Source organism: Equus quagga, chromosome 5 (genome assembly GCF_021613505.1).
Source record: "Equus quagga isolate Etosha38 chromosome 5, UCLA_HA_Equagga_1.0, whole genome shotgun sequence".
In the NCBI taxonomy this organism is placed as follows: domain Eukaryota; kingdom Metazoa; phylum Chordata; class Mammalia; order Perissodactyla; family Equidae; genus Equus; species Equus quagga.
The window spans coordinates 21,178,839-21,201,895 of NC_060271.1; the positions used below are offsets into that span (position 1 = coordinate 21,178,839).

Sequence of the window (23,057 nt, forward strand, 5' to 3'; positions counted from 1 at the left end):
TCTAGGTGCTGGGAGTGGGCGTGGGAGAGGGGGCGGCCCGGCTCAGCAGGTTCGGCCCCCAACCTCGGGGTGAGGACTCCAGGGCAAGTGCTGGAGTCACAGGTGGGGAGAGGCACAGAGCAGGGTGGGGGCCCCCACGGGGCAGCAACCGCTCTAGAGCCGGCCCTGGGTGGCTGGTAGTCCCTGTGGTGCACACGAAGCTATTGTTGGTATACTCTGCTTTCCCTGGGAGGCATCTCCTCCTCCCAAAACCCTTGCTTCGGTGGCCAGGCCTAGTCTGGTTTCAGAAAACACCTCGGTTTCTCCTTGGGGGAAGGCAGCAAGGAACCTGAGGAGCTTTCACCGCTCCTGCTTCCTACAGCCAAGCCCAGAGCTGGCAAAGGCTGAAGGTCAGAGCCCACCTAGTGCCAATCCCATGTGGGCAGGGCTAACTTTCAGGTAAGCCTCCTGCTCAGTGGTGAACACAGAAGGCTGAGTCTATTATTTACACCCCTTGACCCCTGCCCCCCACCTTGGAAGCGGAAGTCCTTGCTCATGACACTATAGTGAAAAAATCTGGTTCTCCTGGGGTGTCCAAGGTACAAGACGAAACAAAACCACTGTGATGGAAATGAGGAATTATTAGCCAACAGGGAGCGGCTGAGGTTCCTCCCAGAGGAAGCAAGTGTGGGGCTGGGAGGATGGGCTGAACAGCAGTCTGGGCCCAGGCCCCACACACATTTTCTCTCTCCAGGTCCCTGAAGCGGCTGTGGGAGAGCTCCGCCTCCCCCCAACACACACACACTCAGGCTGACAATGACCAGAACCCATTTACATCTGCCACTTCATTTATTATTTTTTTATTTGCAGGAGGAGTTGAAACAAATTTTAAGGGTGTTTTCATTTTTTTTCCCTAAACATGAATCATTCAAGTAAAACCAACTTAACTATAGAAATGTAGCAAAGTAAGGGGAAAGTAGCACAACAACCCAAGAAGCAAGACTGGGGGGAAGAGGTGGGTGCAGTCCGCATATTACATATGCATAGATGCCATATGATTCACCTGCTCAGGACCGCCTCCCCAGAAGGCAAGCACAAGGACCCATTTTAAGAGGATGTTTTCCCCCCAAACATCTGAGAATGTTTCAACTTAAAGCTTAAGGTTAAAAAAAAAAAAGGAAAAGAAAAAACAAAACCAAAAAACCCCACAAACCACCCAGCCATAACCACCTTCCTTAATCGATCATAGGAGTTTCTTTTCATTTTATAAAAAGATTAATAAAAAATATTGAAAAAATTATTTTTTTCATCTTATATTTGTAAAGATAATAGAATTCAGAAGTTTCTTAGAAAACAGACCAGAAACTGCTGTCCAGTTTCCACCCCTGGTGCTGAGAGGATCAGCAGGACTAGAAGGTTTGGGATACTGGAGCTGCTGGTGGAGAATGGGAAGCCCAGCCCAGAAGAAATCAGAAAATACTGGGGAGGGGTCACACATGGGGTGTGGTCAGGAGCAACACCATGGGATACATGGCTGCGCAGAAAAGGGGAACACAAGGTGGTCAGAAAGGCCCTGAACTCCTCCTCGACATACAAAACCGATTTTTACAAAGATCCAAGCAGTTTGGTCCCAAACTGAGGTGAACACTTCAATGTTTATTCACATGCTTTGTTTTCTTTTTTAAGAATCAAAGTTGCCCAAATTAAATCTTTCTGCTCACGTTACTACATATGCCTAAAAAAAGAAGAAGAAGGGCTTTTAAAATCAGGATAAGGGAGAAGAGATTGAAAATCATCAAATAAGTCCTCTTAGCTCCAAAGGAAATGAAATTAAGAACAAAACTGTTGGTTTCTAATAGGGAACAAACCAAAATCCAAGACTCGCTCTTCCCTCCCTACCCCAGCCCCCACCCCACACACCAACGACAAATGAGAAACACAGCTAAAGCCCAACGTGTTGTGTTCTGCTCAAGAGCTGGGCCTGCCCCCAGGCTCTGCGGCTGCCGCCTCTGTCCAGTGGGACGCAGCGCCAGGGATGCTTTTGGCTATAGGATTCCGCACGGCCAGTGGGGGGTGGGGGTGGGATTTTCAGAATCTTCTCGAGGCTCCTCTGTTTAGCTCCTCACCAGCCATCTTCCTGGCGCCTCTCTCCCCTGGGCAGGGGCTCCCATCAGAGTGGCCCCTACTCGGTTGTGGGCTGTAAATTGTCCTTCTCTTCTCGGTTCTCTGTCCCACTCTCATCATCTTCAATCTCCCCTTCCTCCCCACTGAACTTGTCATGGGCCCATTTGGGGCTGGTGCTGGATTTCCGGAACATGAAGCGGCCCCGTCCCCGGGGAAAGGCTCCTCGGCCCCGGCCCCGGCTCACCCACTTCTCACTGCCTTCGCCTTCGCGGTCATCATGCTGAGGAAAGAAAGCGGCCATCAATGCTAGCCAGAATGAAGGAGAGTAGCCAGAACCTTTTCTACTCCCACCCAAATGAGACTTTTTCAAACAAATCTATGCCGCAACCCACCTTTTGCTCCTTTTCTGTCCTCCTCCCTCTCCCCTGCTCCAGAACTGCTACTGATTCAGATCCATGAGAATATTCAGTTCGGTGCCTTAGGAATTCTAAGGCAGTAGCTCGGGCATTATAACAATGATGACGACGATAAAACCCTAACCAAGCACTGGAAGAGCTTCACATGCATTCTTTCATTTAATCCTGACATCTACCCTATCATTATCACCCTCCACTATGCAAATGAGGAAACAGGCTCAGGAACTTGAAGCAGGTCCATATTATTTACTATACTCATCTCTCAAAAGATGGGTTTGAGAGAGCCAATCCACCAAAACATGAAACTCTGTCTCATCTGGGATGTCGGGTAGCTCACAACAGAGGAAGCGACACTCAGAATGCACAGCTGGGGCTCCAGCTCTCCCTGACTCTCCACACCCTCAGCCAAGAACAGGCAGTGAGACCAAGGGCAGATGACCTATCTGCTCACGGTCTTAGATTAGCCAGTGGCACAGGCAGCACCACAACCCAGCCTCCTGTCTTGCCTCTCCCTTCTTTAGTTTTATGCAAGGAGGCAGTGTGGCAGAGTAGAACACAACCTACACATGTCTCAGACAATCCCTGCTCTGACGATCTCACGAGAGGAGGGGTCCAATGAAAGAAGGAACAAGACAGCACTATGAAAACCAGAAGTTGCTGTCCTTGTTACCTCATCAGCTCCATAGCCCCAAAGAGTCTAAACCATCCACCCACACAAGTAGGACCTCAGGCTTCTAGGTGTCAGCTCAGCTGAAGAGCCAGCTGCTGCTTATCAGGGATGCTTGCTCACCAGCCTAAATGAATCAGGTTGGTGATGCTCTTCAGGTGGCAGACGGGCAGGAAAAAGGGCTTTGTATGACCTTTAATCCCTTCCCCTAAAGCAGTCCCACTCCAGCACTTATCCTGGGCTCAGCCACCAACATTTCCCTAGACATAGGTTCTAGGGTCCTCTAGGAGTCTCAAAAGCAGCTCCCAGCAGCCCTAGAAAAGCGAAGGTGGCCATGCACAGTCGTCTACCCAACAACCTGTTTCCTAGCCGTGCAACTCGCACCAGAGACCCACGCCAGCCCTTCTTGTGGGGGATGGAGACTCAGCTCCAAGCTCACCCCGGTTACAACACTCAAGAGTCACATTTACTTGGATCTGAACCTGCTGTGGACACAGGAGGCCAGGAGAGCTCACTCATTGGCCAGGTAATTCAGCCTAGAAGAGCCCCAACCTGAGACAGGGCAAGAGGCCCAGAAGGTGCCCGGTACCTAGGAATGACCAACACCCTAGATGAAAGACGCCCTAATCTCTTCCTCAAAAAGAGATCCTGAAATGGCTTTCCTGTCACTCTTGCACTGGGGAGCAACAGAGAGGAGCTGTGGCCTCAGGGGAAGGTTATGGCTCCATCTCTGGGAAAAGGCTGGAAGGAAGCTGAAGTTGGGTGAGCAGTAAAACAAGTTTACAGACTAAAAGGGCAAGAACCACCCTTGCTGCTTATCTATCCTGCAATCCATAAACATGTTAGACGATAAACCCTCTCAAGGCCAGGGCCACCTCTCTAGAGAACACTCATCCCACATCCCAGTGTGTCCCACAAGCGCCCATCCTCCCAGCTCAATATGACTGCCTGAGTATTTAAGCACGGTTTTGGACAGACCAAGTAAGGCCTCAGCATCAGCCACGGTGTGCGCCAAAAAGCCCTCTGGCCCTTCCTGGTTAGCCCCACACACATACCAGGTAATACTTCTTGCTTTTGGGCGTGTACTCAGGGTCCCACTCCTCCTCCCGGTTTCTCTTTTGAAAATCGTTGCTGCTGCTGCTGTTGTTGTTACCAGAGTAGTTGCCTCTACCCCAGCCTCTCCCTCTGGCTCGAAATTGCTGTGGCAGTAAACAGGGAAAGGGAATAAAAGACCATGTCAGGAATGGAGGAAAACACCTCCCTGCATTCTGATCAAACACTTCTGGCACAGAATAGATAGTTGCCCTCAATCAATATCCTCGTCAACTGGTTTCTAGCCATTCCCTCTGCTCATCTCAACCTAAGCATACAGCCTAGACAGCGGACAACATGGCACATGGATTCCCTACATACTGCACGGTCAAGATAACTGGGGGCCAGCCCCATGGCAGAGTGGTTAGATTCAGCGTGCTCCGCTTCTGTGGTCTGGGTTCACAGATTCGGATCCCAAGCGTGGACCCACACCATTGATCAGCCATGCGGTGGCAGCAACCCACGTATAAAGTGGAGGAAGACTGGCATGGATGTTAGCTCAGGGCTAATCGTCCTCAGGAAAAAAAAAAAAAAAAGAAAAAGAAAAAAGGTGGGACATCCTGAGACCAGAAGCCCTCAGAGGCTTTCCGGCCAAGCAATTATAACTAAAAATGGAAAACCTGGGGAATGGGGAGCCACAGATTCTGAGGCCTAGAGACTGACTACTTGTATCGAGGGCAACAAAACTGGTATTCTGATCAACAGAAAATTAGAACTGGTAGGAGCAGGGGCTTAGAGAAAGGGGGAAGGGACAGGGTCTTACATAGGTCCCTCGAGCTCTGCCTCCTCTTTCACTTGGACCCACAAAGTCTTTGGTCCCCAGTCTTGATTTGTCAAAGCCCGTGGTGCTCTCCTCTCTCTCCTCTGTCTCCTCAGTGTACTCTTCCGCCTTGTAGGAACGGGATGACTGGGAGGAAGAGGATGATGACCTGGACCGATCTCGTGCTCTCCGGTGCTTCCTATGAAAACAGAAGAGCCAAGGAAATCAGTAAGCCTCTAGGGGCTCAGCCCTTGGCTGGGGCCTCATGGATAAGCAGCATGGGCAATGAGGAGTGCGTCTGTGATGAAGATATTGAAGACAAGTAACCTAAGAAAATCCAACTTGCCCCCAACTTATCCACCCAGGGTACCTGGGGAGCTTCCTCCCAGTTCTGTCAGTCATGTTCAGTGACAGATCTATGTCTGAGCCTGTGATGAACGCAGGACATAGACAAGAGGAACAAAGCACAGTCCACGGCCTCTGGTAGTTCAGTCTAACACACATGCATGAATCAGAAGGGCAGAAGGAAACCAGCGCTGTACTGAGAGCCATGATGTATCTGGTACTGGGACAGAAGCTTTATATATTACCATCTGCTTGTGCTTTATGTTCCTTTTACTTCTCAATACCTGTCTCATGGGGTTGCTCTAAAGATTAAAAAAACAATATGCTTACACTTGACATTGACATAGCAGGCATACTGTAAATGGCAACTATGATTATTCAGTATTATTTCCTCCCTTTTATGGATAGGAGATTCAGATGACAAAGCTGAGCAGAACCTGGATTCAAACCTAACTCTGACTAATTACACCACTACTCCACATACCACCTTCCAGTGGCCCCAACGGGTTGTGTTACGAAGCACGGGATCTAGCGAAACTCTTCCCAGAGTTATTTCCCTAGCCCTTCCCTTCACCTGGGGGGAACTTATAGTCTATGGCAAACTACACTAATATGATGAGTCACTGCCTACATACTAGAGGTCGGGGCCAGCCCTGCCATGTGGTAGTGGAGGAGGTTACCGGCTGCCTCTAAGGTGGCAGGAAGGCCAAGGTCCCAGGAGTAAAGAAGGACTTACAGGGAGAAGCCAACCAATAACCTATCGTTTGCGTCCTCCCTTCCCACAATCCTGCTCCATTATGAAAAGCACCTTGCCCTTCCTCCCACCTCCATACGTAGGAGAAGCTCGAGAACTTAAATATGTGAATCGTGTTGGTGTTTCCTAGCATTTACTCATAAAAAGGAGAAATCTGAGTTCATGTCATAGGATTCTTATAACTTAGATGTCTAATTCTGACTCCTAGAAATCAATGCTCTTTTAAGAGGTTTTCAAAAATAAAATTCCAGAAGGCCCCAGATTTGAGTCCCAGCATTGCCTTTTATTACCTGTGTGACCTTGGGTTAAGTCATTCTTCAGTCATATGAGAAATAGTTCTTGTGAAGTGAATGTGATACATAACGACAACAAGGACATAAGGAGCATTTTTCTTCTTGCCTCAATCACAGAATACTAGGGTTGCAAGAGACTTGTTCAAGGTTACACAGCGAGTCAGAGGCAGATGCGTGTGTTCCAGGGAAAGGAACCAGGATAAGTAATCCACACCCAACCCTGAAATGCTCAGGGCTTCTGCCTGCTTTCCACCAGGGGCAGTGCTGAGGACCACTGTCCCACCACTTTCATTCCCCAGTGGGGATCAGCACGTCCTCTATCTGTGGGCAACCCTGAAAACTGCTATGGCTCCTTATGCATAAGTAACACGGTGGAAGGGGAGATAAACTGGAACAGAAGATCTGAGTTCTGATGTCACCGATACTTGTGTAATCTCAGACAAATCGTTCTGAACTTAGCTCCTTTATCCTTCAATTGGCAAAATCAGTATCACAACAACTGTCCAACTTATCTCAAAGAATTGTTATCAAAAAATGCCTAGGAAAATGCTTGCCAGCTGAAGTTCCACAGCAGCAGAAGGGGTGCCGCTTCTGTGGGAAAGGTGTGGGGCCGCAACCTGCCACGTTGAACAAGACCCGACTGAAGAGTCATGCAACTTTCAAAAACGTAAACAGAAACGACAGCACCTTGGCATGCACGCTTCCCTATGAAGTTCAACAATGCTCCCTTTGTTTAGAGAATACTTGGAACACCTCTCTTGGAAGTGTCTGTGAAACTAGTTCAGAAGGCGTTTAAGACCAACAATCTTGTCCTATCTAGTTCCACCCTGCTTCTCTGACTAAACAGCGTCATTACCTGACAAGGACTTCGAGCCATTTCTAACATAGCACCTCCCCATGAAGACTTGTGATGAACAAGGAACGTCTGGAAGAACCGCAGAAGGAATTCCCAAATGATTCCTCACGCTGTCCCCACAGCCCCATTAATGCCATCTCCCAGGAGGCCTCTCTGACAAGGACCACACCTACTTCACACAGAAGTTCTGTTTTCACACTCGAGACCTCACTTGACAGTGACATGGTATAAGAGAAGAAACTGCCCACGTTGCTATCATCCCTAACCTCAAAGGTCTGGTGTGCAGCCAAAAGGGATCAGGCAAGAGACTCCACTCAGGAGTCGGAACGAGGGGACAGACAGGGGTCACGTACTTCTGCTTCTTTGATCCTTTGTGAGTTTTCTCTGTTTTCTCAGCTGACCTTTCCCTCGAGTGGCTCGAGTCTCTGGAATCCACTGATTCTCTTGATTTACCTCGTTTAAGATCTCTCTCCTTATGTTTTTTACGACGTTCAATATCAAGGCGGAGATCAACAGGATCATCTTTGTATTTTCCCTCAGCCTGCCAAAAGAGAAATCAAAATTAAGGTTTCTGTGACCCACAGCTGCCAACTCAACCACCCCACAAACTGTGGTTTCTACTGCCATGGAGTGGTACACAGGAAGCACTGGGAGTGTGTGGCACCTCACCCAAGCTTGGGAGGGACACAGGATGCCCCACAGAAGTCACTTCATAAGGATCCCTGACAGAGCCCAAACCAGTTCTCTAACATGATGATGACGACCACCTTCTGGAAACGCTCTATACTGATTTCGCATTGTTTCCTCTGCGGCCCAGTAACGACTGGCTAACTTAGAAGTTGAGAAAGCCAAAACCAGCTCTGGAAGGTGGCTGGTTAGGCTGGCTCCGGCTCAGCCACCACCAAGAGTGGAAATGTTCATGTTATCCTTCCCCTACCTGCGCTGGAATAGCTACCTGGGGCTCATCCTCTACTGAGTCCAAAGACAGACAATGAGAAACTTAAGGAGACTTCCAAAATGCTTAGTTATATTGAGAAACTTCTCTAGAGAGAGCATATCAAAAACCATAACAGAGCATTCAGAAAATGGCAATGCCAGGTCAAAGTTTACTGTTAAAAAAAAGAAGAAAAAAAAATCTTTTTCACTCACTTCCTAGGAAGTGTAACTATCAGGGTATGTATGCTGCAGACACAGTACGAGCCCAGCAGCATCAAGAGCCTTCCACCCCAAACCATCAGGGCAAGGGCTTTCAACAGTCCTCAGGAAACTCAGTGAGGGTAGAGATGCAAGGTGCTTAAGGACATTATACACTAGGTCTTGTCTCGTGGAAGTAAAATGTCCCTAATCTAAGAGGAAGGAATGAGCAGTTCACTCTGTATGAACATCTTACTTACACAAACTAAGGTTTTTGGTGAAATAAAGTTTAATTTTAATTAACAGGAGTGGTAGGTAGAAGTAGGTTTATCTTATCAAGCTGTTTGTTTTTGAGAGAGGGAACGGGGCCTCTGCACCCTCCAAAGACAGAGAGAAACGTGGCCGCTGCTCCCTTGGGCAGTGCAGACAGCACCTCTAAGGAGTTGGCTTTGTGAGGCACAGAGGACGAGATCTCTTCTGATGTTTCAAAAACGTGCGTTTCACATGGTTACTCCCAAGCTGGTGGGTACTTGGAGAAAAAGAAAAGGGGGATGGGAGAGAAGAGAGATTGTGCAAGAGGGCCTCTCATCACATTCAACTAACAAGACAAATTTGTTTGGAAAACTTTAAGATTAATATTTTTAGAAAACGTTTCAGCAGCATCGGAGGAGCCATCTCTAATTTTAAATTTCAACTGTATATGTGAATGAAGGTCAATAAATACTAAGATTTTAAAAAACCCAAATCTAGTATTTCATAGTTAAAGATTGCATACAAGTTTTAACCTCTTAATAACAGTGTTTACGTGCACATCATAGCAAATGTAGCTGGGCTATCAAAGTCATGTTTAGCTTTAAAGTAACAGTAACCGAGAGATGACAGATATGGTACAATGTTAGGAAAAAACTGGACTAGCTGTTCAAAACAGTCTACGAAGTTAAGATATGAATATTTTACTCTGCTCTGACATGCATGTCTTTTTGAAATCATGGTTGGAAATAGTGCATGTATATAGTTGATTTGATAATACTTACAAGCAGAAAAATATCACAAAAAGTTTCTTCTCTCATCATGGGCACTTGTTCCAAAACTCCTCTCTTTTTTCTCAAGCTCACCTCAATAGACTTTGGGGTCATTTACCATATTCTAACCACTTCACAAAGGTTGTTGATACATTTAATAAAAATTAACCCTTTGTAGTTCATTTTTAGAATTATGCCCATCCTTAAAAGAAAAACACAAACTTAAGTAGAGAGTAATTTAAACAAACACATTTCTGTCAAGTTCATGCCCAACGCACTCATTTTGTTGGAATTACTGATCAAAGCAACAGTTCACCTTGTAGCCAGGTTCCCGGGGACTTTTCATGTCGTCATGAGCCAAACCATGTTTTCTGAATGTACTGGGGGAAATGTCTATCCTCCTAAAATCGAAAACACAAAAACTGTTTAAAACGTCACACTGTGAACATAGTACTAGTAATACCTTAGCTCAAGTTGGGTAACGGAATCACAGGCATTCCTTTTTATTACGTTTCATAACGTACATATATATCACTTACACCCTTTGCTTATATATTTATATTTTCCCATAGGCATGCACGTGCGTGCGCACACACACAAAATCTCAACTTCTCAAACTCATACTGAAGAAACTTCTTATTCCCTCCCTGTACTGTTACAGCCAGGAAGACAGACTCACACACAGCCATGCCTATAATCTCAAGTTCACACAAGAGTATGCTCTGCTAACCCCCAAGCGCAGTTCTCATCTTGGGAATTAGAATATAATGGCTCATTATTCACCTATGAGATTAGGTCTAAGTCAGAAACCACCACCTGGCATGTGCACATATCCCCAAAGACCCCAAATCCAAGACTGTTGGACAAACATGGTTCTCCTACCTATGGCAACAGGTTCAAGAGCTGACTAATAAGGAATTAAAAAGATAAGGCCAACTTTGTTTCTAGACAAAGTCCCTATTTGCTAAGTAGACTCCCACAACCAAATGTGAAATTCTTTAAATTTTCCAGGCTTTTAAAACCTTTGATAGAATCCTACAAGCTCCCCTACCCCCAGCCCCTACCCACTGCAAATTCTTCCAGAAGAAGAACTGATATATCAAATAGATGGGATGCTTAAAGAAACTTAACACTTACTCTACCTACAACAGCTCACAGTGCTCCCAGGTTGCTGCGGGCCAGCTCCCAAGAATACAAGGGCTCATCTATATAAAAACAGCCGTTTTCCTCAGACCCTTTCCAAGGTGAGAAGTTCGCAGTCAAGGAAGCACGCCCTTTCCACGCACAACTAGACGCCCACTTGCTATCCTACAATCTGGAGGATGTTACCCTAAATCCTGTTGCTAATACACCTAACATGGCAAAAACAAGACAAGTTTCGTATCTGATGAGCAGTCTGTTACCATCATCTCCGGTTAAGGCTGAAATCCTCACCTGTGTATTTCTGGGCTTTTCTTGTTTTTAGCTGCCTCTTGCTCAGTTCCTCTTTTTAGGTATTTAGTAAAGCGTTCATGCAATGTCATTCCTGAGGACCCAAAGTGATGCTCTGTGGGAAGTCAAAGGAAAACACATTAGGCTATCAAAGGCAGACACAATATACAACTCTTCCGCATGAATCTGCAGCCACACAGATGAGATGAAAGTAGTCAAAGCCATAAAACATAGAAAAGAGGAAGGAAAAAAAGCTGGTTCAGACAAAACCCAATGTTGGGCACTGGACTTCCACCGTAGCTCCCTTATCTTAGGACATGGATACAAAGACACCTGACGTTTACTAGCCTTTGAATCAAAGCATCAATTCCTGCCTGAGTTTAAATCTCAGATGGAACCGGTAACTGGCCCAACGAGCTACTACATCATCTTCTCTTGGCCATTCCCTAAACTCACCCACTTCCATGTGCCCCGGAGATGGTAAAATAACGTGGGGAAGAAATCCACGCCACAAGGTCTACAAGAGATCTCTAGAGGCTTCCATTTGCGAGACAGGAAATGACAGAGGTGTTGCAAATGCCACGTTTCATACCTCCTTTCTCAAGCGTTTTAAATCTTCATGGGAAGGATTTTACCTATTCTCACAATTACAGGTTACTACCAGCATTTCAAAATACTCAGCAGTATAACTAAAAAAGGAAAACTCCTCCTCCTGGACGGAATTTCCTTCAAGCCAGTCCCTAGCTTCAAAGGCCCTTTCAAGGAGATAAAGGGCCCCAAAAGGCTCCCTTCTTCACCCACTCATCTTTCTGCTTGTAATAGAGGAAGCTAAGTGTGTGGGAAGGGAGCCTGAGCAGGCTGGGTTTGGACTCACCTTTAACATGGTGAACAATGGTCACTATATGCTGGGCAAACAGTTCCGAGGGGCTCCGCTGAGACTGAGCTGACTGTATGTGCTGGAAAATGGAACGGAATTCCTGTTCCTTTTTGTTGCTATGGACGAGATCCCGACAAAGCTTGCGCTCCTGAGCCAATAAGCCACTGGGTCTGCAAATGACACACAGGGAGGCCCAATGTAGTAAGATATACAGAAAGTCAGAACATTTAAACCTTAAAGATCCAATGCATTTTTTTCCAAAGAGTTTCTAATTTATCCACCAAGTTCCTTTTTTTCTTCTTATCAAAGTTCAAAGTAACCTCAGTGCACCATAACCATGGAAAAAGGCATCCAAAATCTCTCTCTCCCTTTTACTGGGAATCTTTAATAGGAATAAATGGGCAGGATAAAGCGTTAAACCTCAGTGACTGTTTTTGGGGTAACTGCTGGTTTTAACACACAAAACAAGTGGGAAGGTATTTTCAAAAGATCAACTGGCTTGGCCAGCCAGGGCCAACCAGTGAAGTGACACAATGAAGCAGGAGTGGGATATGGCTGGAATGCTGCTCAGGCAGACTTCCAATTGGCTGCATAGTTTTTACACCAAGTAAGAAACAGTCAGCCTGGGCCTCACCACCCTTTCCTAAAGTTCTCCCCCCAGCCCCAACTCTAAAATTGCTACATCATTTGATAGAATAAATAACAGACTCTGGTGACCTAGCTAACAATGGAGAAATGGATCCTGGATGGCTCCACTGACAAAAGACTTCAACCTTAAGCACATTTAGGAAGCAGCAGGATGACTGGGGCGGTGGGGGTGGCACTGCAGCGGTGATGGACAGAGGGCACCCAGCAGCGACAAAGCCAGTCACTAAAGACTGAAAGGATGTTTCACTACCCATGTGAGACTGACTCCAACACATAATCGCTCAGTGCCACACACTTGCCTCTGAGAACCGGTCGACATGAAGGCATCAGCACTGAGACCTGGACAGCAGGGGAAACACAGGAGGGGCCTGTCCTGGTTCCAGAATGCCCTCGGGGAGAAAGGTTAGGAGACACCACTAAAAAACCCTGAGGATCAAGAAGGACGACATCTCACCTTGCAAGGTCCTCATCAAAAGAGTCCATCCGGACATTGACCTGGGCCTCTCGAGTAATAGAAAAGGAAGACTTCCCCGTGGAGAAGTCTCCTTTGGCGCCTAGCTTCTCTCGGCTCTCAGAGGTCTTTCTCGGTGGAGGCGATGAGCTTTTCTCCTGGACTGATTTGTAAGCTGTCACTCGGAAATTCTTTTCAGGCACAAACCCCCTGTGGCCACTTTCACTCCTCTTGGGCCCTCCCCGATCCTCCTTTTTGGATCTCTCTGAGAAAGACTCCTCCTCCAGCTCCTCTGTTTTTCTTTGCTTTTCCTTCCCTGGAGGTGCATACACCAGGCCCTCCCATTTGCCTGACTTCTCCTCCTCCTGGTTTTTGTTTGCACCTGCTATGACTTTTGACATAAACTTGGGTTCATCATCAAACTCAGATTCCTTTCTCCCTTTAGCTTTGTCCTTATCCTGATCATCCATCTCCTCCTTGTGGAAGTCAGCCATCTTCTTCTCAAAGTCATCTCGGAGCTTATACCTTTTGGGAGATTGGCTACCCCGAAAAGGCTTCTCAGTGTCAGTTTTGGGAGCAAATGGATCAGATTTCATTTTCGTATCACCTAAGCCCGTGTCAGAGAAGCTCCCTTTCTCTTTCATTTTCTCCTTATCAGTATTTGTTTGTTTCTGTTCCTTATCTTTTCCATTCTCTGTCTTCTGCTCTTCTAGATACCTAATTATAAAAACATAAGGGAGACACACAAGAGGCTTCTTAGGAAACCTGATCTAAAACAGCACCATATGGTCTTGGGTTTTTCATTCTCTGAATAAACATGTCTTGTGGATTCCAGTGTTACCAAAGGACTTTCTACTTGGTTACCTTCAAGTGATTTCTGAAAACCTGCCCTTCACAGATCTATGAACTTGGCATTTAAGAGAAAAATACATGGTCCATAGAGTTGTGTCTTACAAAAGCAACCAAAAAGAAAATAATAAAGGTAATTTTTAGGATACTAAAAAACAAAAACCTACTTACCTGTGAGTGGTCTAGGAAAAAAAAAATTAAGGTCTTATCCAACCTTCACTCAGTCACTTAAAATCTGCTTTCAGCAAAGTTAACATAGAATGTTCAACCTTGGACTGTTTTGCTTTTATACAACTCACACTTGGAAATATAAGTCTCAAAAGAGACTTCAAATTTGCTTCAAGTCACCTAGAAGATCTAAATATGAAATGTACTGCAAACACAAATAAAAACAAAATACATGTTAATTGGGGGAAGGGGGTAAAAATCATCCTACTCTTTCTCATGGAAAAGTAGAACTCACGCCCGAGTTGTCTAATGAGATTCACAGTCCTGGCAAGGAACAAAACTTCTATTTAAGATAGACTTACTCAAGGCTGGAAAGTACAGATGCTGAACATCTCACTTGTATCATTAATGGAGAAAGCCTAATCAAGTCACAGTTGCATATTAACATGGCAAAGAAGAATCAAGGGACAGCAGGGCATCAAAGAACATACTAACAAGAGAAAAGAAAGAAAAAAGGAAACCACTTGCTCGGTTAAGTCCCTCTTGACAACCTGGTCCCAATGCAACGTCCCTGTTAGGTCTCTGCCATCCCAATCCATCCAACGACACAAAGATTCAGGTTCCAACTCACCATGTCCCCCAGGGTAGAAAGACGGAAGCACTGCCACGTCCTCTCCTAACACGCAGCCTGGTTGGCTTCTACTGGGACATACACCCACCTTGCGATTTTAAAATAAGGCCTTCCTGGACTAAGCCTTGCACTTTCCCATTCTGCCCAGTCTCCTCAACTGGAGGGTATGAGGTTGCGAGGGTGCAGCTCTTCACCATGATGGGCTGATGTAGATCGATCACAACAGATGGTGGGTCCTAGAGGGTCTAACAGCTCCAATGGCCATTCACTTTGGCAAAGACCATAATTTTTTGATAGCTGACCCACAAATCTCTACTGTTCTCTGGCTTACACTGGTAGAATCCAAGGCAAATTTTAAATGTGAAAACATCATTGCAGAGTAGTCTAAAGAAACTTTATGCTGCAATACAAATTCAGGAAGGTAGGAAAGCTAGAGTTAAGCTAAAGGTTTCCTTAGGTGATGCTTTTAAAGATTGCTAATGGAAGGTTTAGGAAACGGGGGTTACCTTATTACCATTAATCAGAGTTCTAACTTAGATCGCATTACAATTAAACTGCCAGCTGGTGAGATGAAAACACAGCTAGGCAGGAGAAACAAGATACTTGCCTCTTTGTATAGGCTGCTCCTCCTGGAGCAGCAGCCTCCTCCTTCTGAGACGAGCCATAAGTGGAGCCACTGGCCGGTGGACTCTTACCCACAGGGCTCTTTTTGGATGGACTCACGGACCCAGAGCCATGGTCGAACTGACCTTGGTGTGTCCCAGCCTGGTACCCAGCACCACTCTGCAGAGTTGAGCCCATCTGGGATGTGCTAGAAAGTGGAGGGCTGGGTTTTGGCACAGGGCTAGGACGGGGTGACCGCCGCCTCACCACCACAGACTGGAGGGGGCTTTTGAGAGCAGGGCTTCGCTCCCGGGGACTCAGGTCGGAAACTGCCGAGGCCCGTGATGCAGAACTAGCACTGTATGTAGTGGCATCTGGCCATGGCTTCGAGCTCTCAGATGCTTTCGTATCTTGAGAGGTGCCTCCAGAGAACGTCTGCTCCTTGGCCTCGTCTCCCTGGTTATCCCCGGCAGCCTGAGATGGCCGGCTATCCTTGGAAGAGGACTTTTTCTCCTTTGCAGACTTGCGCTTAGAAGATTCAACTCGGCTGTGGTTGGAGGAAGAACGAGAGGATGAGGAGCGCCTTGACCTGTCAGAGGAAGACTTATCCGAGTTTCTAGAATGGCTCCTGGACCTTGGTGAAGGAGACCTTCTCTTTGGGGACCGGGATCGGGAACGGCCCCGACGAGGACTGTATGCTTGCCGGTAATTCTGCCAATTCGAACGGTAGTTTCCATAGCCTCCTCGGTTATACTGGCCCCACGGATAAAAGCCTCTGTTGCGCCCACGGAAGTAATAGGGCCTTCTATAGCCTCTGTTGTGACCTCGGAAATCCCGATTCTGATACACTCTTGGGTGATTTCTCTCTCGGTTATGAGCTGGAGAATATGATCTGGAACGAGACCTAGAACTGAAAAGGGGGACGGGGGGTGGGGAGAAATGTTTGAATTTTTGACACAAGCATTTTTATTCAAGAAAAATCTGCCAACAAAGAGGTAACATTTTGAAATCCCTGCTCTTACATAGCATTTATTTTCAGTTTTGTTTTCAAAGAAAAGGCATAAACTTACATATTTAATCCCTCTGCTTATGGTCCATATTAAGTACAAAAATATAGGTAAGAATCACGTTAACAAATGAGATGCAAGACTGCTTCATTAATATTGTAACACATTTTAAAGGAAGACAACGTACTTCTAGTGAGTGAAATATCAAAACGTTCTTAATGTAGTAAACTAAACAAAGACCATTTTAATAGAGCACACTAACTGCTCACAGTTTCACAGGCAGAGGGCATTTTACAGGTGCAGGAACTGCAGGCTGTGGTACCCAGGTGGGTAACTTCAGGGTCCTCTGGCCCCTACACTACTATAAACTCTACTCCCCATTCTAGTTACCACTCTCTGTCTGGGCAGGGCTAATTTCTGAGATTCCACTAAGATCTGGGGTGGTAAAAACACAGTTACAACAGGTCTAAACCAAACAACACTTAAAACTTGGAGAATGAATCTGTTCAAAGTTTGAAAGAATTTTAACTGAAATTGCATCAGCAAAAGACATAAATGTTGGTTTTTTATTGGGGACCTGCAGATGGTCTCACTATTTAGAAGGTCAAGTGTCTGTGCTAACCTATAAGATCTTACCTAAGTGCCACAAGAGGGCACCATCTGACCACAAGACACCCAAGTACATGGGAGGTTAGCAAGAGGAAACTACAAAACAGCCCAAAACTTGCACATCTTTCAAGGCAACATAAAGCCTAGTGCTGTGTTCTTCTTCACTGAACAACACAGAACTCTAAGTCAGCAAAGGTACGTTTGAGAACCACAGGGCCTCCACAGTAACCTAACTTTGTAAAGTTACACGTTCATGAATGCCAGGCTTGTCAGGACAGGGAGTTTTGTTTCCATTAAAACTCTATGTGTTGGTGTAAAACTCCACTGGGGTTCTTGGATACCACTCGTCTCGTCAACTATGATATAGATCATTGACATTAACCACTACTCCTAAGTAGCTGGCTAGAAATATCTAAAATTACTAAAAAAAACTCTTTCCAAAAATATTTTCTTTACATATAAAATAAAAACCCTTCAGCTAATCAGCAGACCTTCTCATGTCAGGCCTAAATGGGAAAGGATGCACTTTGGTTGCTTGCATGTTTCATAAATAACTCTATTTAGCAAATGTGACAGGTTTTAACAACTAAACAAAATGGTATTTTTAAAAAGAAACTTACATTTAATTTAATCTAAAGAACATGATGTGGGATTGCTTTCCCACTACTTACTACCCACAGGGTTCAGGTTCTTTATCTACCCCAAGAACAATAGCAACTGGCACAGATGCACCACACTGCTGGTTGTTAAGGTTGCTATCTAAGTACAATTAAAAAAAAAACAAAACAAGAACTTACCTTCCACACTTTTCATTTGAAAACAGTAACAATACAAGAAAAGGAGGGAGAGGCGGATGCAGGCTATAAAACTGAACACCCAATTAAATGGCTACACTTGAGGGAGGTGATGCACCACGAGCACTAAGGAGGGTTTAACTCATGTTCCCATCCTCAGAGGCTACTGCTGCTTCTGTCACCAATTACTAGTGAGGGCCCTGTGGCATACTGCATCCAAACCCCGCAGTCATTGCACAGATGCAGGAACATGAGTCTCTGCAGATTGCAAATGAAGTTATTTCTGAGAAGTCACTTAAAAGGATACAGTCTGTGAAATACAAGGAAACAATCAATTTTCTCCAATTCTGTAGAACTCAGCATTTAAGTTAATTTAAAGGCATGGTTTCTCAAACTCTCTGGATAGTATACTTTCCTTGTAGGAGAAGGAAAACAAAAGAAAAAAATCATGAAACAGATAAGCCAGAAATAAAAATGGAACATCCAGTGGCAAATTTATCTGTTTCTAAAAAACAGAGAAGTCAGAATAGAATCAAGTATAAAAAAATGTTCTAGTGGAGAAACTCCTCCAAAATAACAATCCTATAGGTGTAAGATGGCACCTCAAGTGGCTCCAGACCTCCCCCAGCACGTCCTGCCCTCATGTGCCAAGTCAATGACCATGCCAAATGATTTGCAGAATAAGAGAAGACATCCGCCCTACAGATCTGCCCAGAATCCCAGCTACCACAAACACTTCAGAGCCGGGGAGAGTTTGTTCAGTTTGGTTTGTGTCAGTTCCACTGACTCTCAGTTTTGGCTGTACAGCCTCTAGTAGGTCACCTTTAAGAAGCAAGTGAGCTAAAACCGAGGTTTAAATGGCCCAAATCAAAAGACTCTGGGTGCGAGGCAGGAGCTACTAGAAGTCTGCTCAGTCCCATGGCCTTGATGGCAATTTCCTGAGGTAAATATAAGCATACGTAGTGGGTTTTCCCTCTTCTTTTTTGGGGGGTGAGAAGGTGCAATAGAATTTTACTTAGCCTGTGACCTAACTGGGCAACAGACAGACTCTATCTAGCCCAGGGCGTGAACAAAGTTTGGTATGAAAATGGATGCCCAAGAAACATGGGAGAGAGGGAAAACCAGCATGGGTTAGCCTCAAGGTGTAATGTTACCTTAAAAAAAAAAAAGAAAAATCTAGTGTTACTTTTGTTTGAGGGAGAGACTCAAAGTTTATAGCCTCCTATTCTATGTTATATTGGAGTCATCAATATTTATGCACACCTACTTTTTGTTCAACCGTTAGTCTGAAATTAATTTTCAGGCAGGCTTCTCACAGAAGAATTTACTTCTTCTTCATTTAAGAATTAACTTCTTGGGGCCGGCCCCGTGGCCAAGTGGTTAAGTTCGCGCACTCTGCTTCGGCGGCCCAGGGTTTCGCTGGTTCAGATCCTCGGCATGGACATGGCACCGCTCATCAGGCCATGCTGAGGCGGCATCACATGCCACATGCCACAACTGGAAGGACCCACAATAAAAATATACAACTGTGTACCAGGGGGCTTTGGGGAGAAAATGGAAAAATAAAATCTTAAAAAAAAATTTAACTTCTTGTTCGAAGGGGAAAAAAAAACCCCACCAACCATTTGTTTAACAGTGTTTCAGAAGTACTATAGGACTAAGGAAACCATGAGGAAAAAAACTTAACTTTTCCTGAAGTTTATTTTAAATTTCATAATCAATTCACTTAAGAAAAGGATTCTACATACTCATTTGAAATAAACAGCAGGTACTCCAAGTGGCAAAACTGAGAAATTATCTCCTTGCCCAGCTCAATTCTGACAAAAAGAACGAAATTGTGCAAAATCCCCCTTTGGTATTTAAACACATCAATATTTCCCTAACACACATACAGAAACTTGCAGCTACTGAAAGGCTCTTAACTATTTACAAAAGAGAATTAAACAGTTTTAAAGAATGAAAAACCCAACTCACAACACATCAAAAGAGGAAAAGACGCTGGAGGTTTGGCATCCTATTCCAAGACATAATTGAAATAGGGAAATCCACCTAAAGGTATGAAAACTGACTGAATTAAAGAACATCGGCAGTAAATTACAAAGAATTTAGTATGACAAACTGATGTCTACGATAGTGATTCTTAGATAGTTTCAGGATGTGTTTGTTTTACTAAATAGATGCAGGTTGTTAGTAACTGGCACATCACGTATATACAAATGACTCCTGATAAGTTTTTTAGGTTTAATTATTTAGTTGGTTAAAGCTCCCTTTCCTCTCACTGTTGTACTAATCCTCTTAGCTATCCTTTCTCTGCTGATGATGCAAATAAACTTTGGTCCAAGCCTCCAAAAATACTTCAGTGAAAAATAATCAGGTGTAGAGATTTGAAGCAAGCAGCTCAAACAAAAATAAAATGCTCCTTCTTCCAAAGTAGATGAGAAACAGAATGTGCTGGCAGAGGAGAAAAGGAATTAGGCAAACAGTACGGCAATCAAAGCTGCTGTGGATTTGGAGCATTTGAAGAGCCCTAGAATATCTTATAGCCCAACCCTCCACCTCAAGCCAACCCCCTAGTCCATTTGACACTCACAGAAAGAGTCTAACACAAGATCTTCAAGACCCATAGTGACCGAGGCAACGATTATACAATCGCACCCCCTTACCTCAGTCTGCGCTTCCTTGAACGAGACACAGATCGGCTTCGGGACCGAGACTTCGAAAATGAACGAGAACGAGATCTTGATGCAGATCTTGAGCGAGAAGAGCGAGATCCAGACTTGGATTTGTTTGTTTTAGACATCTCTGAGAAGAGAGGGTCACTTTTCAATTACACCTAATGTAAGAAAAGAGATTCAAACAAATGAGTGACTTTCTCTGCAAACTTGAACTTCTCTGGAAGCCTAGAAACAATTTTTTAAAAAAACAAAAAAACAGATGAACCGGGGCTGGCCCCAGGGCCGAGTGGTTCAAGTTCCATGCGCTCTGCTTCAGTGGCCCGGGTGCACAGGTTCGGATCCCAGGCACGGATCTCCTCCACTCATCAGCCATGCTGTGGAGGCGTCCCGCATACAAAATAGAGGAGGACTGGCACAGATGTCCGCTCAGGGCCAATGTTCCTCACCAGCACAAAAACCAAAAACAGATGAAATGACTGATTTTAAAAAAATTGACTCTTTGCCCTTTCATCAAGCGGGATTTCTAAGCAGCATGATCCCAAAGAGACCAAGCCACAGCAACTGGAAAACCTGACAGGAAACTCCAAGTGCAGAACGCTATAAAACACTGACAAAAATGAGGGGAGCTATCAATGATTGGGTGCACACAGTCTTTTCTCAATAAGCAGACAAATTTTGTGAACTAAGTTAGCTGTTAATAAAAGTACTGAGATGACCTGAAACATGTTTCCCAGTTCTAACAGAAGAAACCCTACACAACGATATCGTGGTTATAAAAAGTATACAGCACATTTGACCACTTCTCTACTCCCTCAACCTTGAAGTCATGTGGCATATCCTTAATATTTACTTCAAGGAAAAGGTTTAAGAAGTGTACAAGAGGGGCCGGCCCTGTGGCCAAGTGGTTAAGTGCACATGCTCCGCTGCAGAGGCCCAGGGTTTCGCTGGTTCAGATCCTGGGTGCAGACATGGCACTGCTCATTGAGCCATGCTGAGGCATCATCCCACATGCCACAACTACAAGGACCCACAACTAAAAATACACAACTATGTACTGGGGGACTTTGGGGAGAAAAATTAAAAATAAAAAAATCTTTAAAAAAAAAAAAAGCATGCAAGAGTATTCTCAAATATTCTAATCTCATGACAGCACATACTAACTACATCCTGCAAAATACAGGGTACTAATCCATAAACATAGGACTAATTTATAAAGTGAAGAACTGTCACTTTCTTCTAGCTCTTTTTGTTTGGGGGGTGAGGAAGATTGGCTCTGAGCTAACATCTGTGCCAGTTTTCTATTTTGTATGTGGGACACCGCCACAGCTGGGCTTGATGAACAGGCTGTAGGTCCGCAACCAGGATCCAAACCTACAAAGCCCAGGCCACTGAAGCTGAGTGCAAGAACTTAGCCACGATGGCCAGGAGGCCCAGCCCCTCTTCTAGCTCTTCTTTACCATCAAGAATCAACCTTCTTTCAGGATCATTTTCCCACGAAAAAAAGAAAACTGTCTTTTCCCCTTTTCTTCCCCCTCCACAGAAATGAACAGAGAGGCTCAGAGTTGCCCTGACGAGTGACCGCTGGGTTTGGTCAGCAAGGTGCACTATCAACCCTTCTCGCTTACTCTCCTTTATACCCTAGAGAACTTTGGGCATGTTCCAAGGAGCAAACACTTGAATTGCTATAGCGTGTGTCTATCAAAGACCAGGAAGAGTAAGGGATCAAAGATCACAAAGCTCGTCAATAGTCAAACCAGACCCAAACTCCAGGGCTTCTTCTAGCATACCTCACTGACTCACTGCTTAGCAAAACTGTCTTTTAAGTGATGCTGCCCCTGGCTTTGTTAACAGGGGAAATAATCATCAACCAACATTTCAGCTGCCCCTACCTCTCAGATTTTTTGGCTATTCAGATCTCTGCTCAAAAGCTCTCTCCTCAGAGGTGTGCCTGGCCACCCAATCAAGAGTAGTCACCCAGTCATTCTCCAGAGTCTAGTCCAGTACCTTACTTTTTTCCTCAGAGCCCTAAACTTAGTACTTGAAACTACTGTGTTTACCTGTTGTTCCATCTTTATCCAACTAGAATATAAGCTCTCCACCAGCAGAAATCTCTCCCCCTTTTTTGGCTTAAAAGACGACAGTTGTCTCTTACTGTCGGAGGTAAGCAGTTCAAAATGGGTCTCACTGGCTAACCTCAAGGTGCAGGCAGGGCCACATTTCCTGTGGGGGCTCTGGGGAAGAATCCATCTCCCTGCCTTTTCAGCTTCTACAGCTGCAGTCCTTGGCTTGTGGCCCCTCCTCCGTCTTCAAAGCCAGCAGCACAGCATCTTCAAATCTCTCTCTCTCTCTCTCTGCTTCTGTCTTCACACTGCGTTCTCTCTTACAAGGACTCTTGTGATTACACTGTGCGCACCCTGATAATCCAGGATGACCTCCCCATTCTAAGATCCCTAGTCACACCTGTAAAACGTGTCCATTTTGCCATATAAGGTAACATTCCCAGGTTCTGGGAATCGGGACCTGTTCCTTTGGGTGGACATTATTCAGCCTACCCTGCTCTCCTGAGCAAGACGCTCAACACACGTTTGGTGAATTGCATCATAAGAAAGGGACGGACTACTACCCCAGCAGAGAACCAGAGCACGAGACCTGAGAAATCCCCAAGGCCCCTCCCAACTGGGAGGAGGGACCAAATCACTACCCTCTCCTCCCCCAGAGAAATCTCATCTTTCTTATTTACTGCTGTATCCTCAATGCCCAGAACAGTAAAAACTTAAACAGTGTATTTATTAACTTATTTTATCCTCAAGGCAGGCATTACATATCCCATTTTACAGATAAGGTTACTAACACACAAAAAGAGGGTAAAATT

At 45.1% G+C, this 23,057-nt stretch overlaps 1 protein-coding gene across 2 annotated transcripts in view; it reads right to left on the reverse strand.

Moving 5' to 3' along the window:
• Nucleotides 1-809: 809 nt before the first annotated feature.
• The window catches only part of THRAP3 (thyroid hormone receptor associated protein 3), a 69,251-nt gene continuing 47,003 nt past the window's right edge, over nucleotides 810-23,057 (reverse strand). For both annotated transcript variants that reach the window (XM_046660279.1, XM_046660280.1), the window contains exons 3-12: nucleotides 20,174-20,343; nucleotides 15,105-16,010; nucleotides 12,853-13,566; nucleotides 11,748-11,920; nucleotides 10,877-10,988; nucleotides 9,759-9,843; nucleotides 7,640-7,827; nucleotides 5,042-5,237; nucleotides 4,242-4,385; nucleotides 810-2,383 (exon numbers count right to left, since the gene is read on the reverse strand). In XM_046660279.1, coding sequence (XP_046516235.1) covers nucleotides 2,162-2,383; nucleotides 4,242-4,385; nucleotides 5,042-5,237; nucleotides 7,640-7,827; nucleotides 9,759-9,843; nucleotides 10,877-10,988; nucleotides 11,748-11,920; nucleotides 12,853-13,566; nucleotides 15,105-16,010; nucleotides 20,174-20,310 — 2,877 coding nt within the window. In that variant the 5' untranslated portion in view covers nucleotides 20,311-20,343 and the 3' untranslated portion in view covers nucleotides 810-2,161. The remainder of the gene's footprint in view (nucleotides 2,384-4,241; nucleotides 4,386-5,041; nucleotides 5,238-7,639; nucleotides 7,828-9,758; nucleotides 9,844-10,876; nucleotides 10,989-11,747; nucleotides 11,921-12,852; nucleotides 13,567-15,104; nucleotides 16,011-20,173; nucleotides 20,344-23,057) is intronic.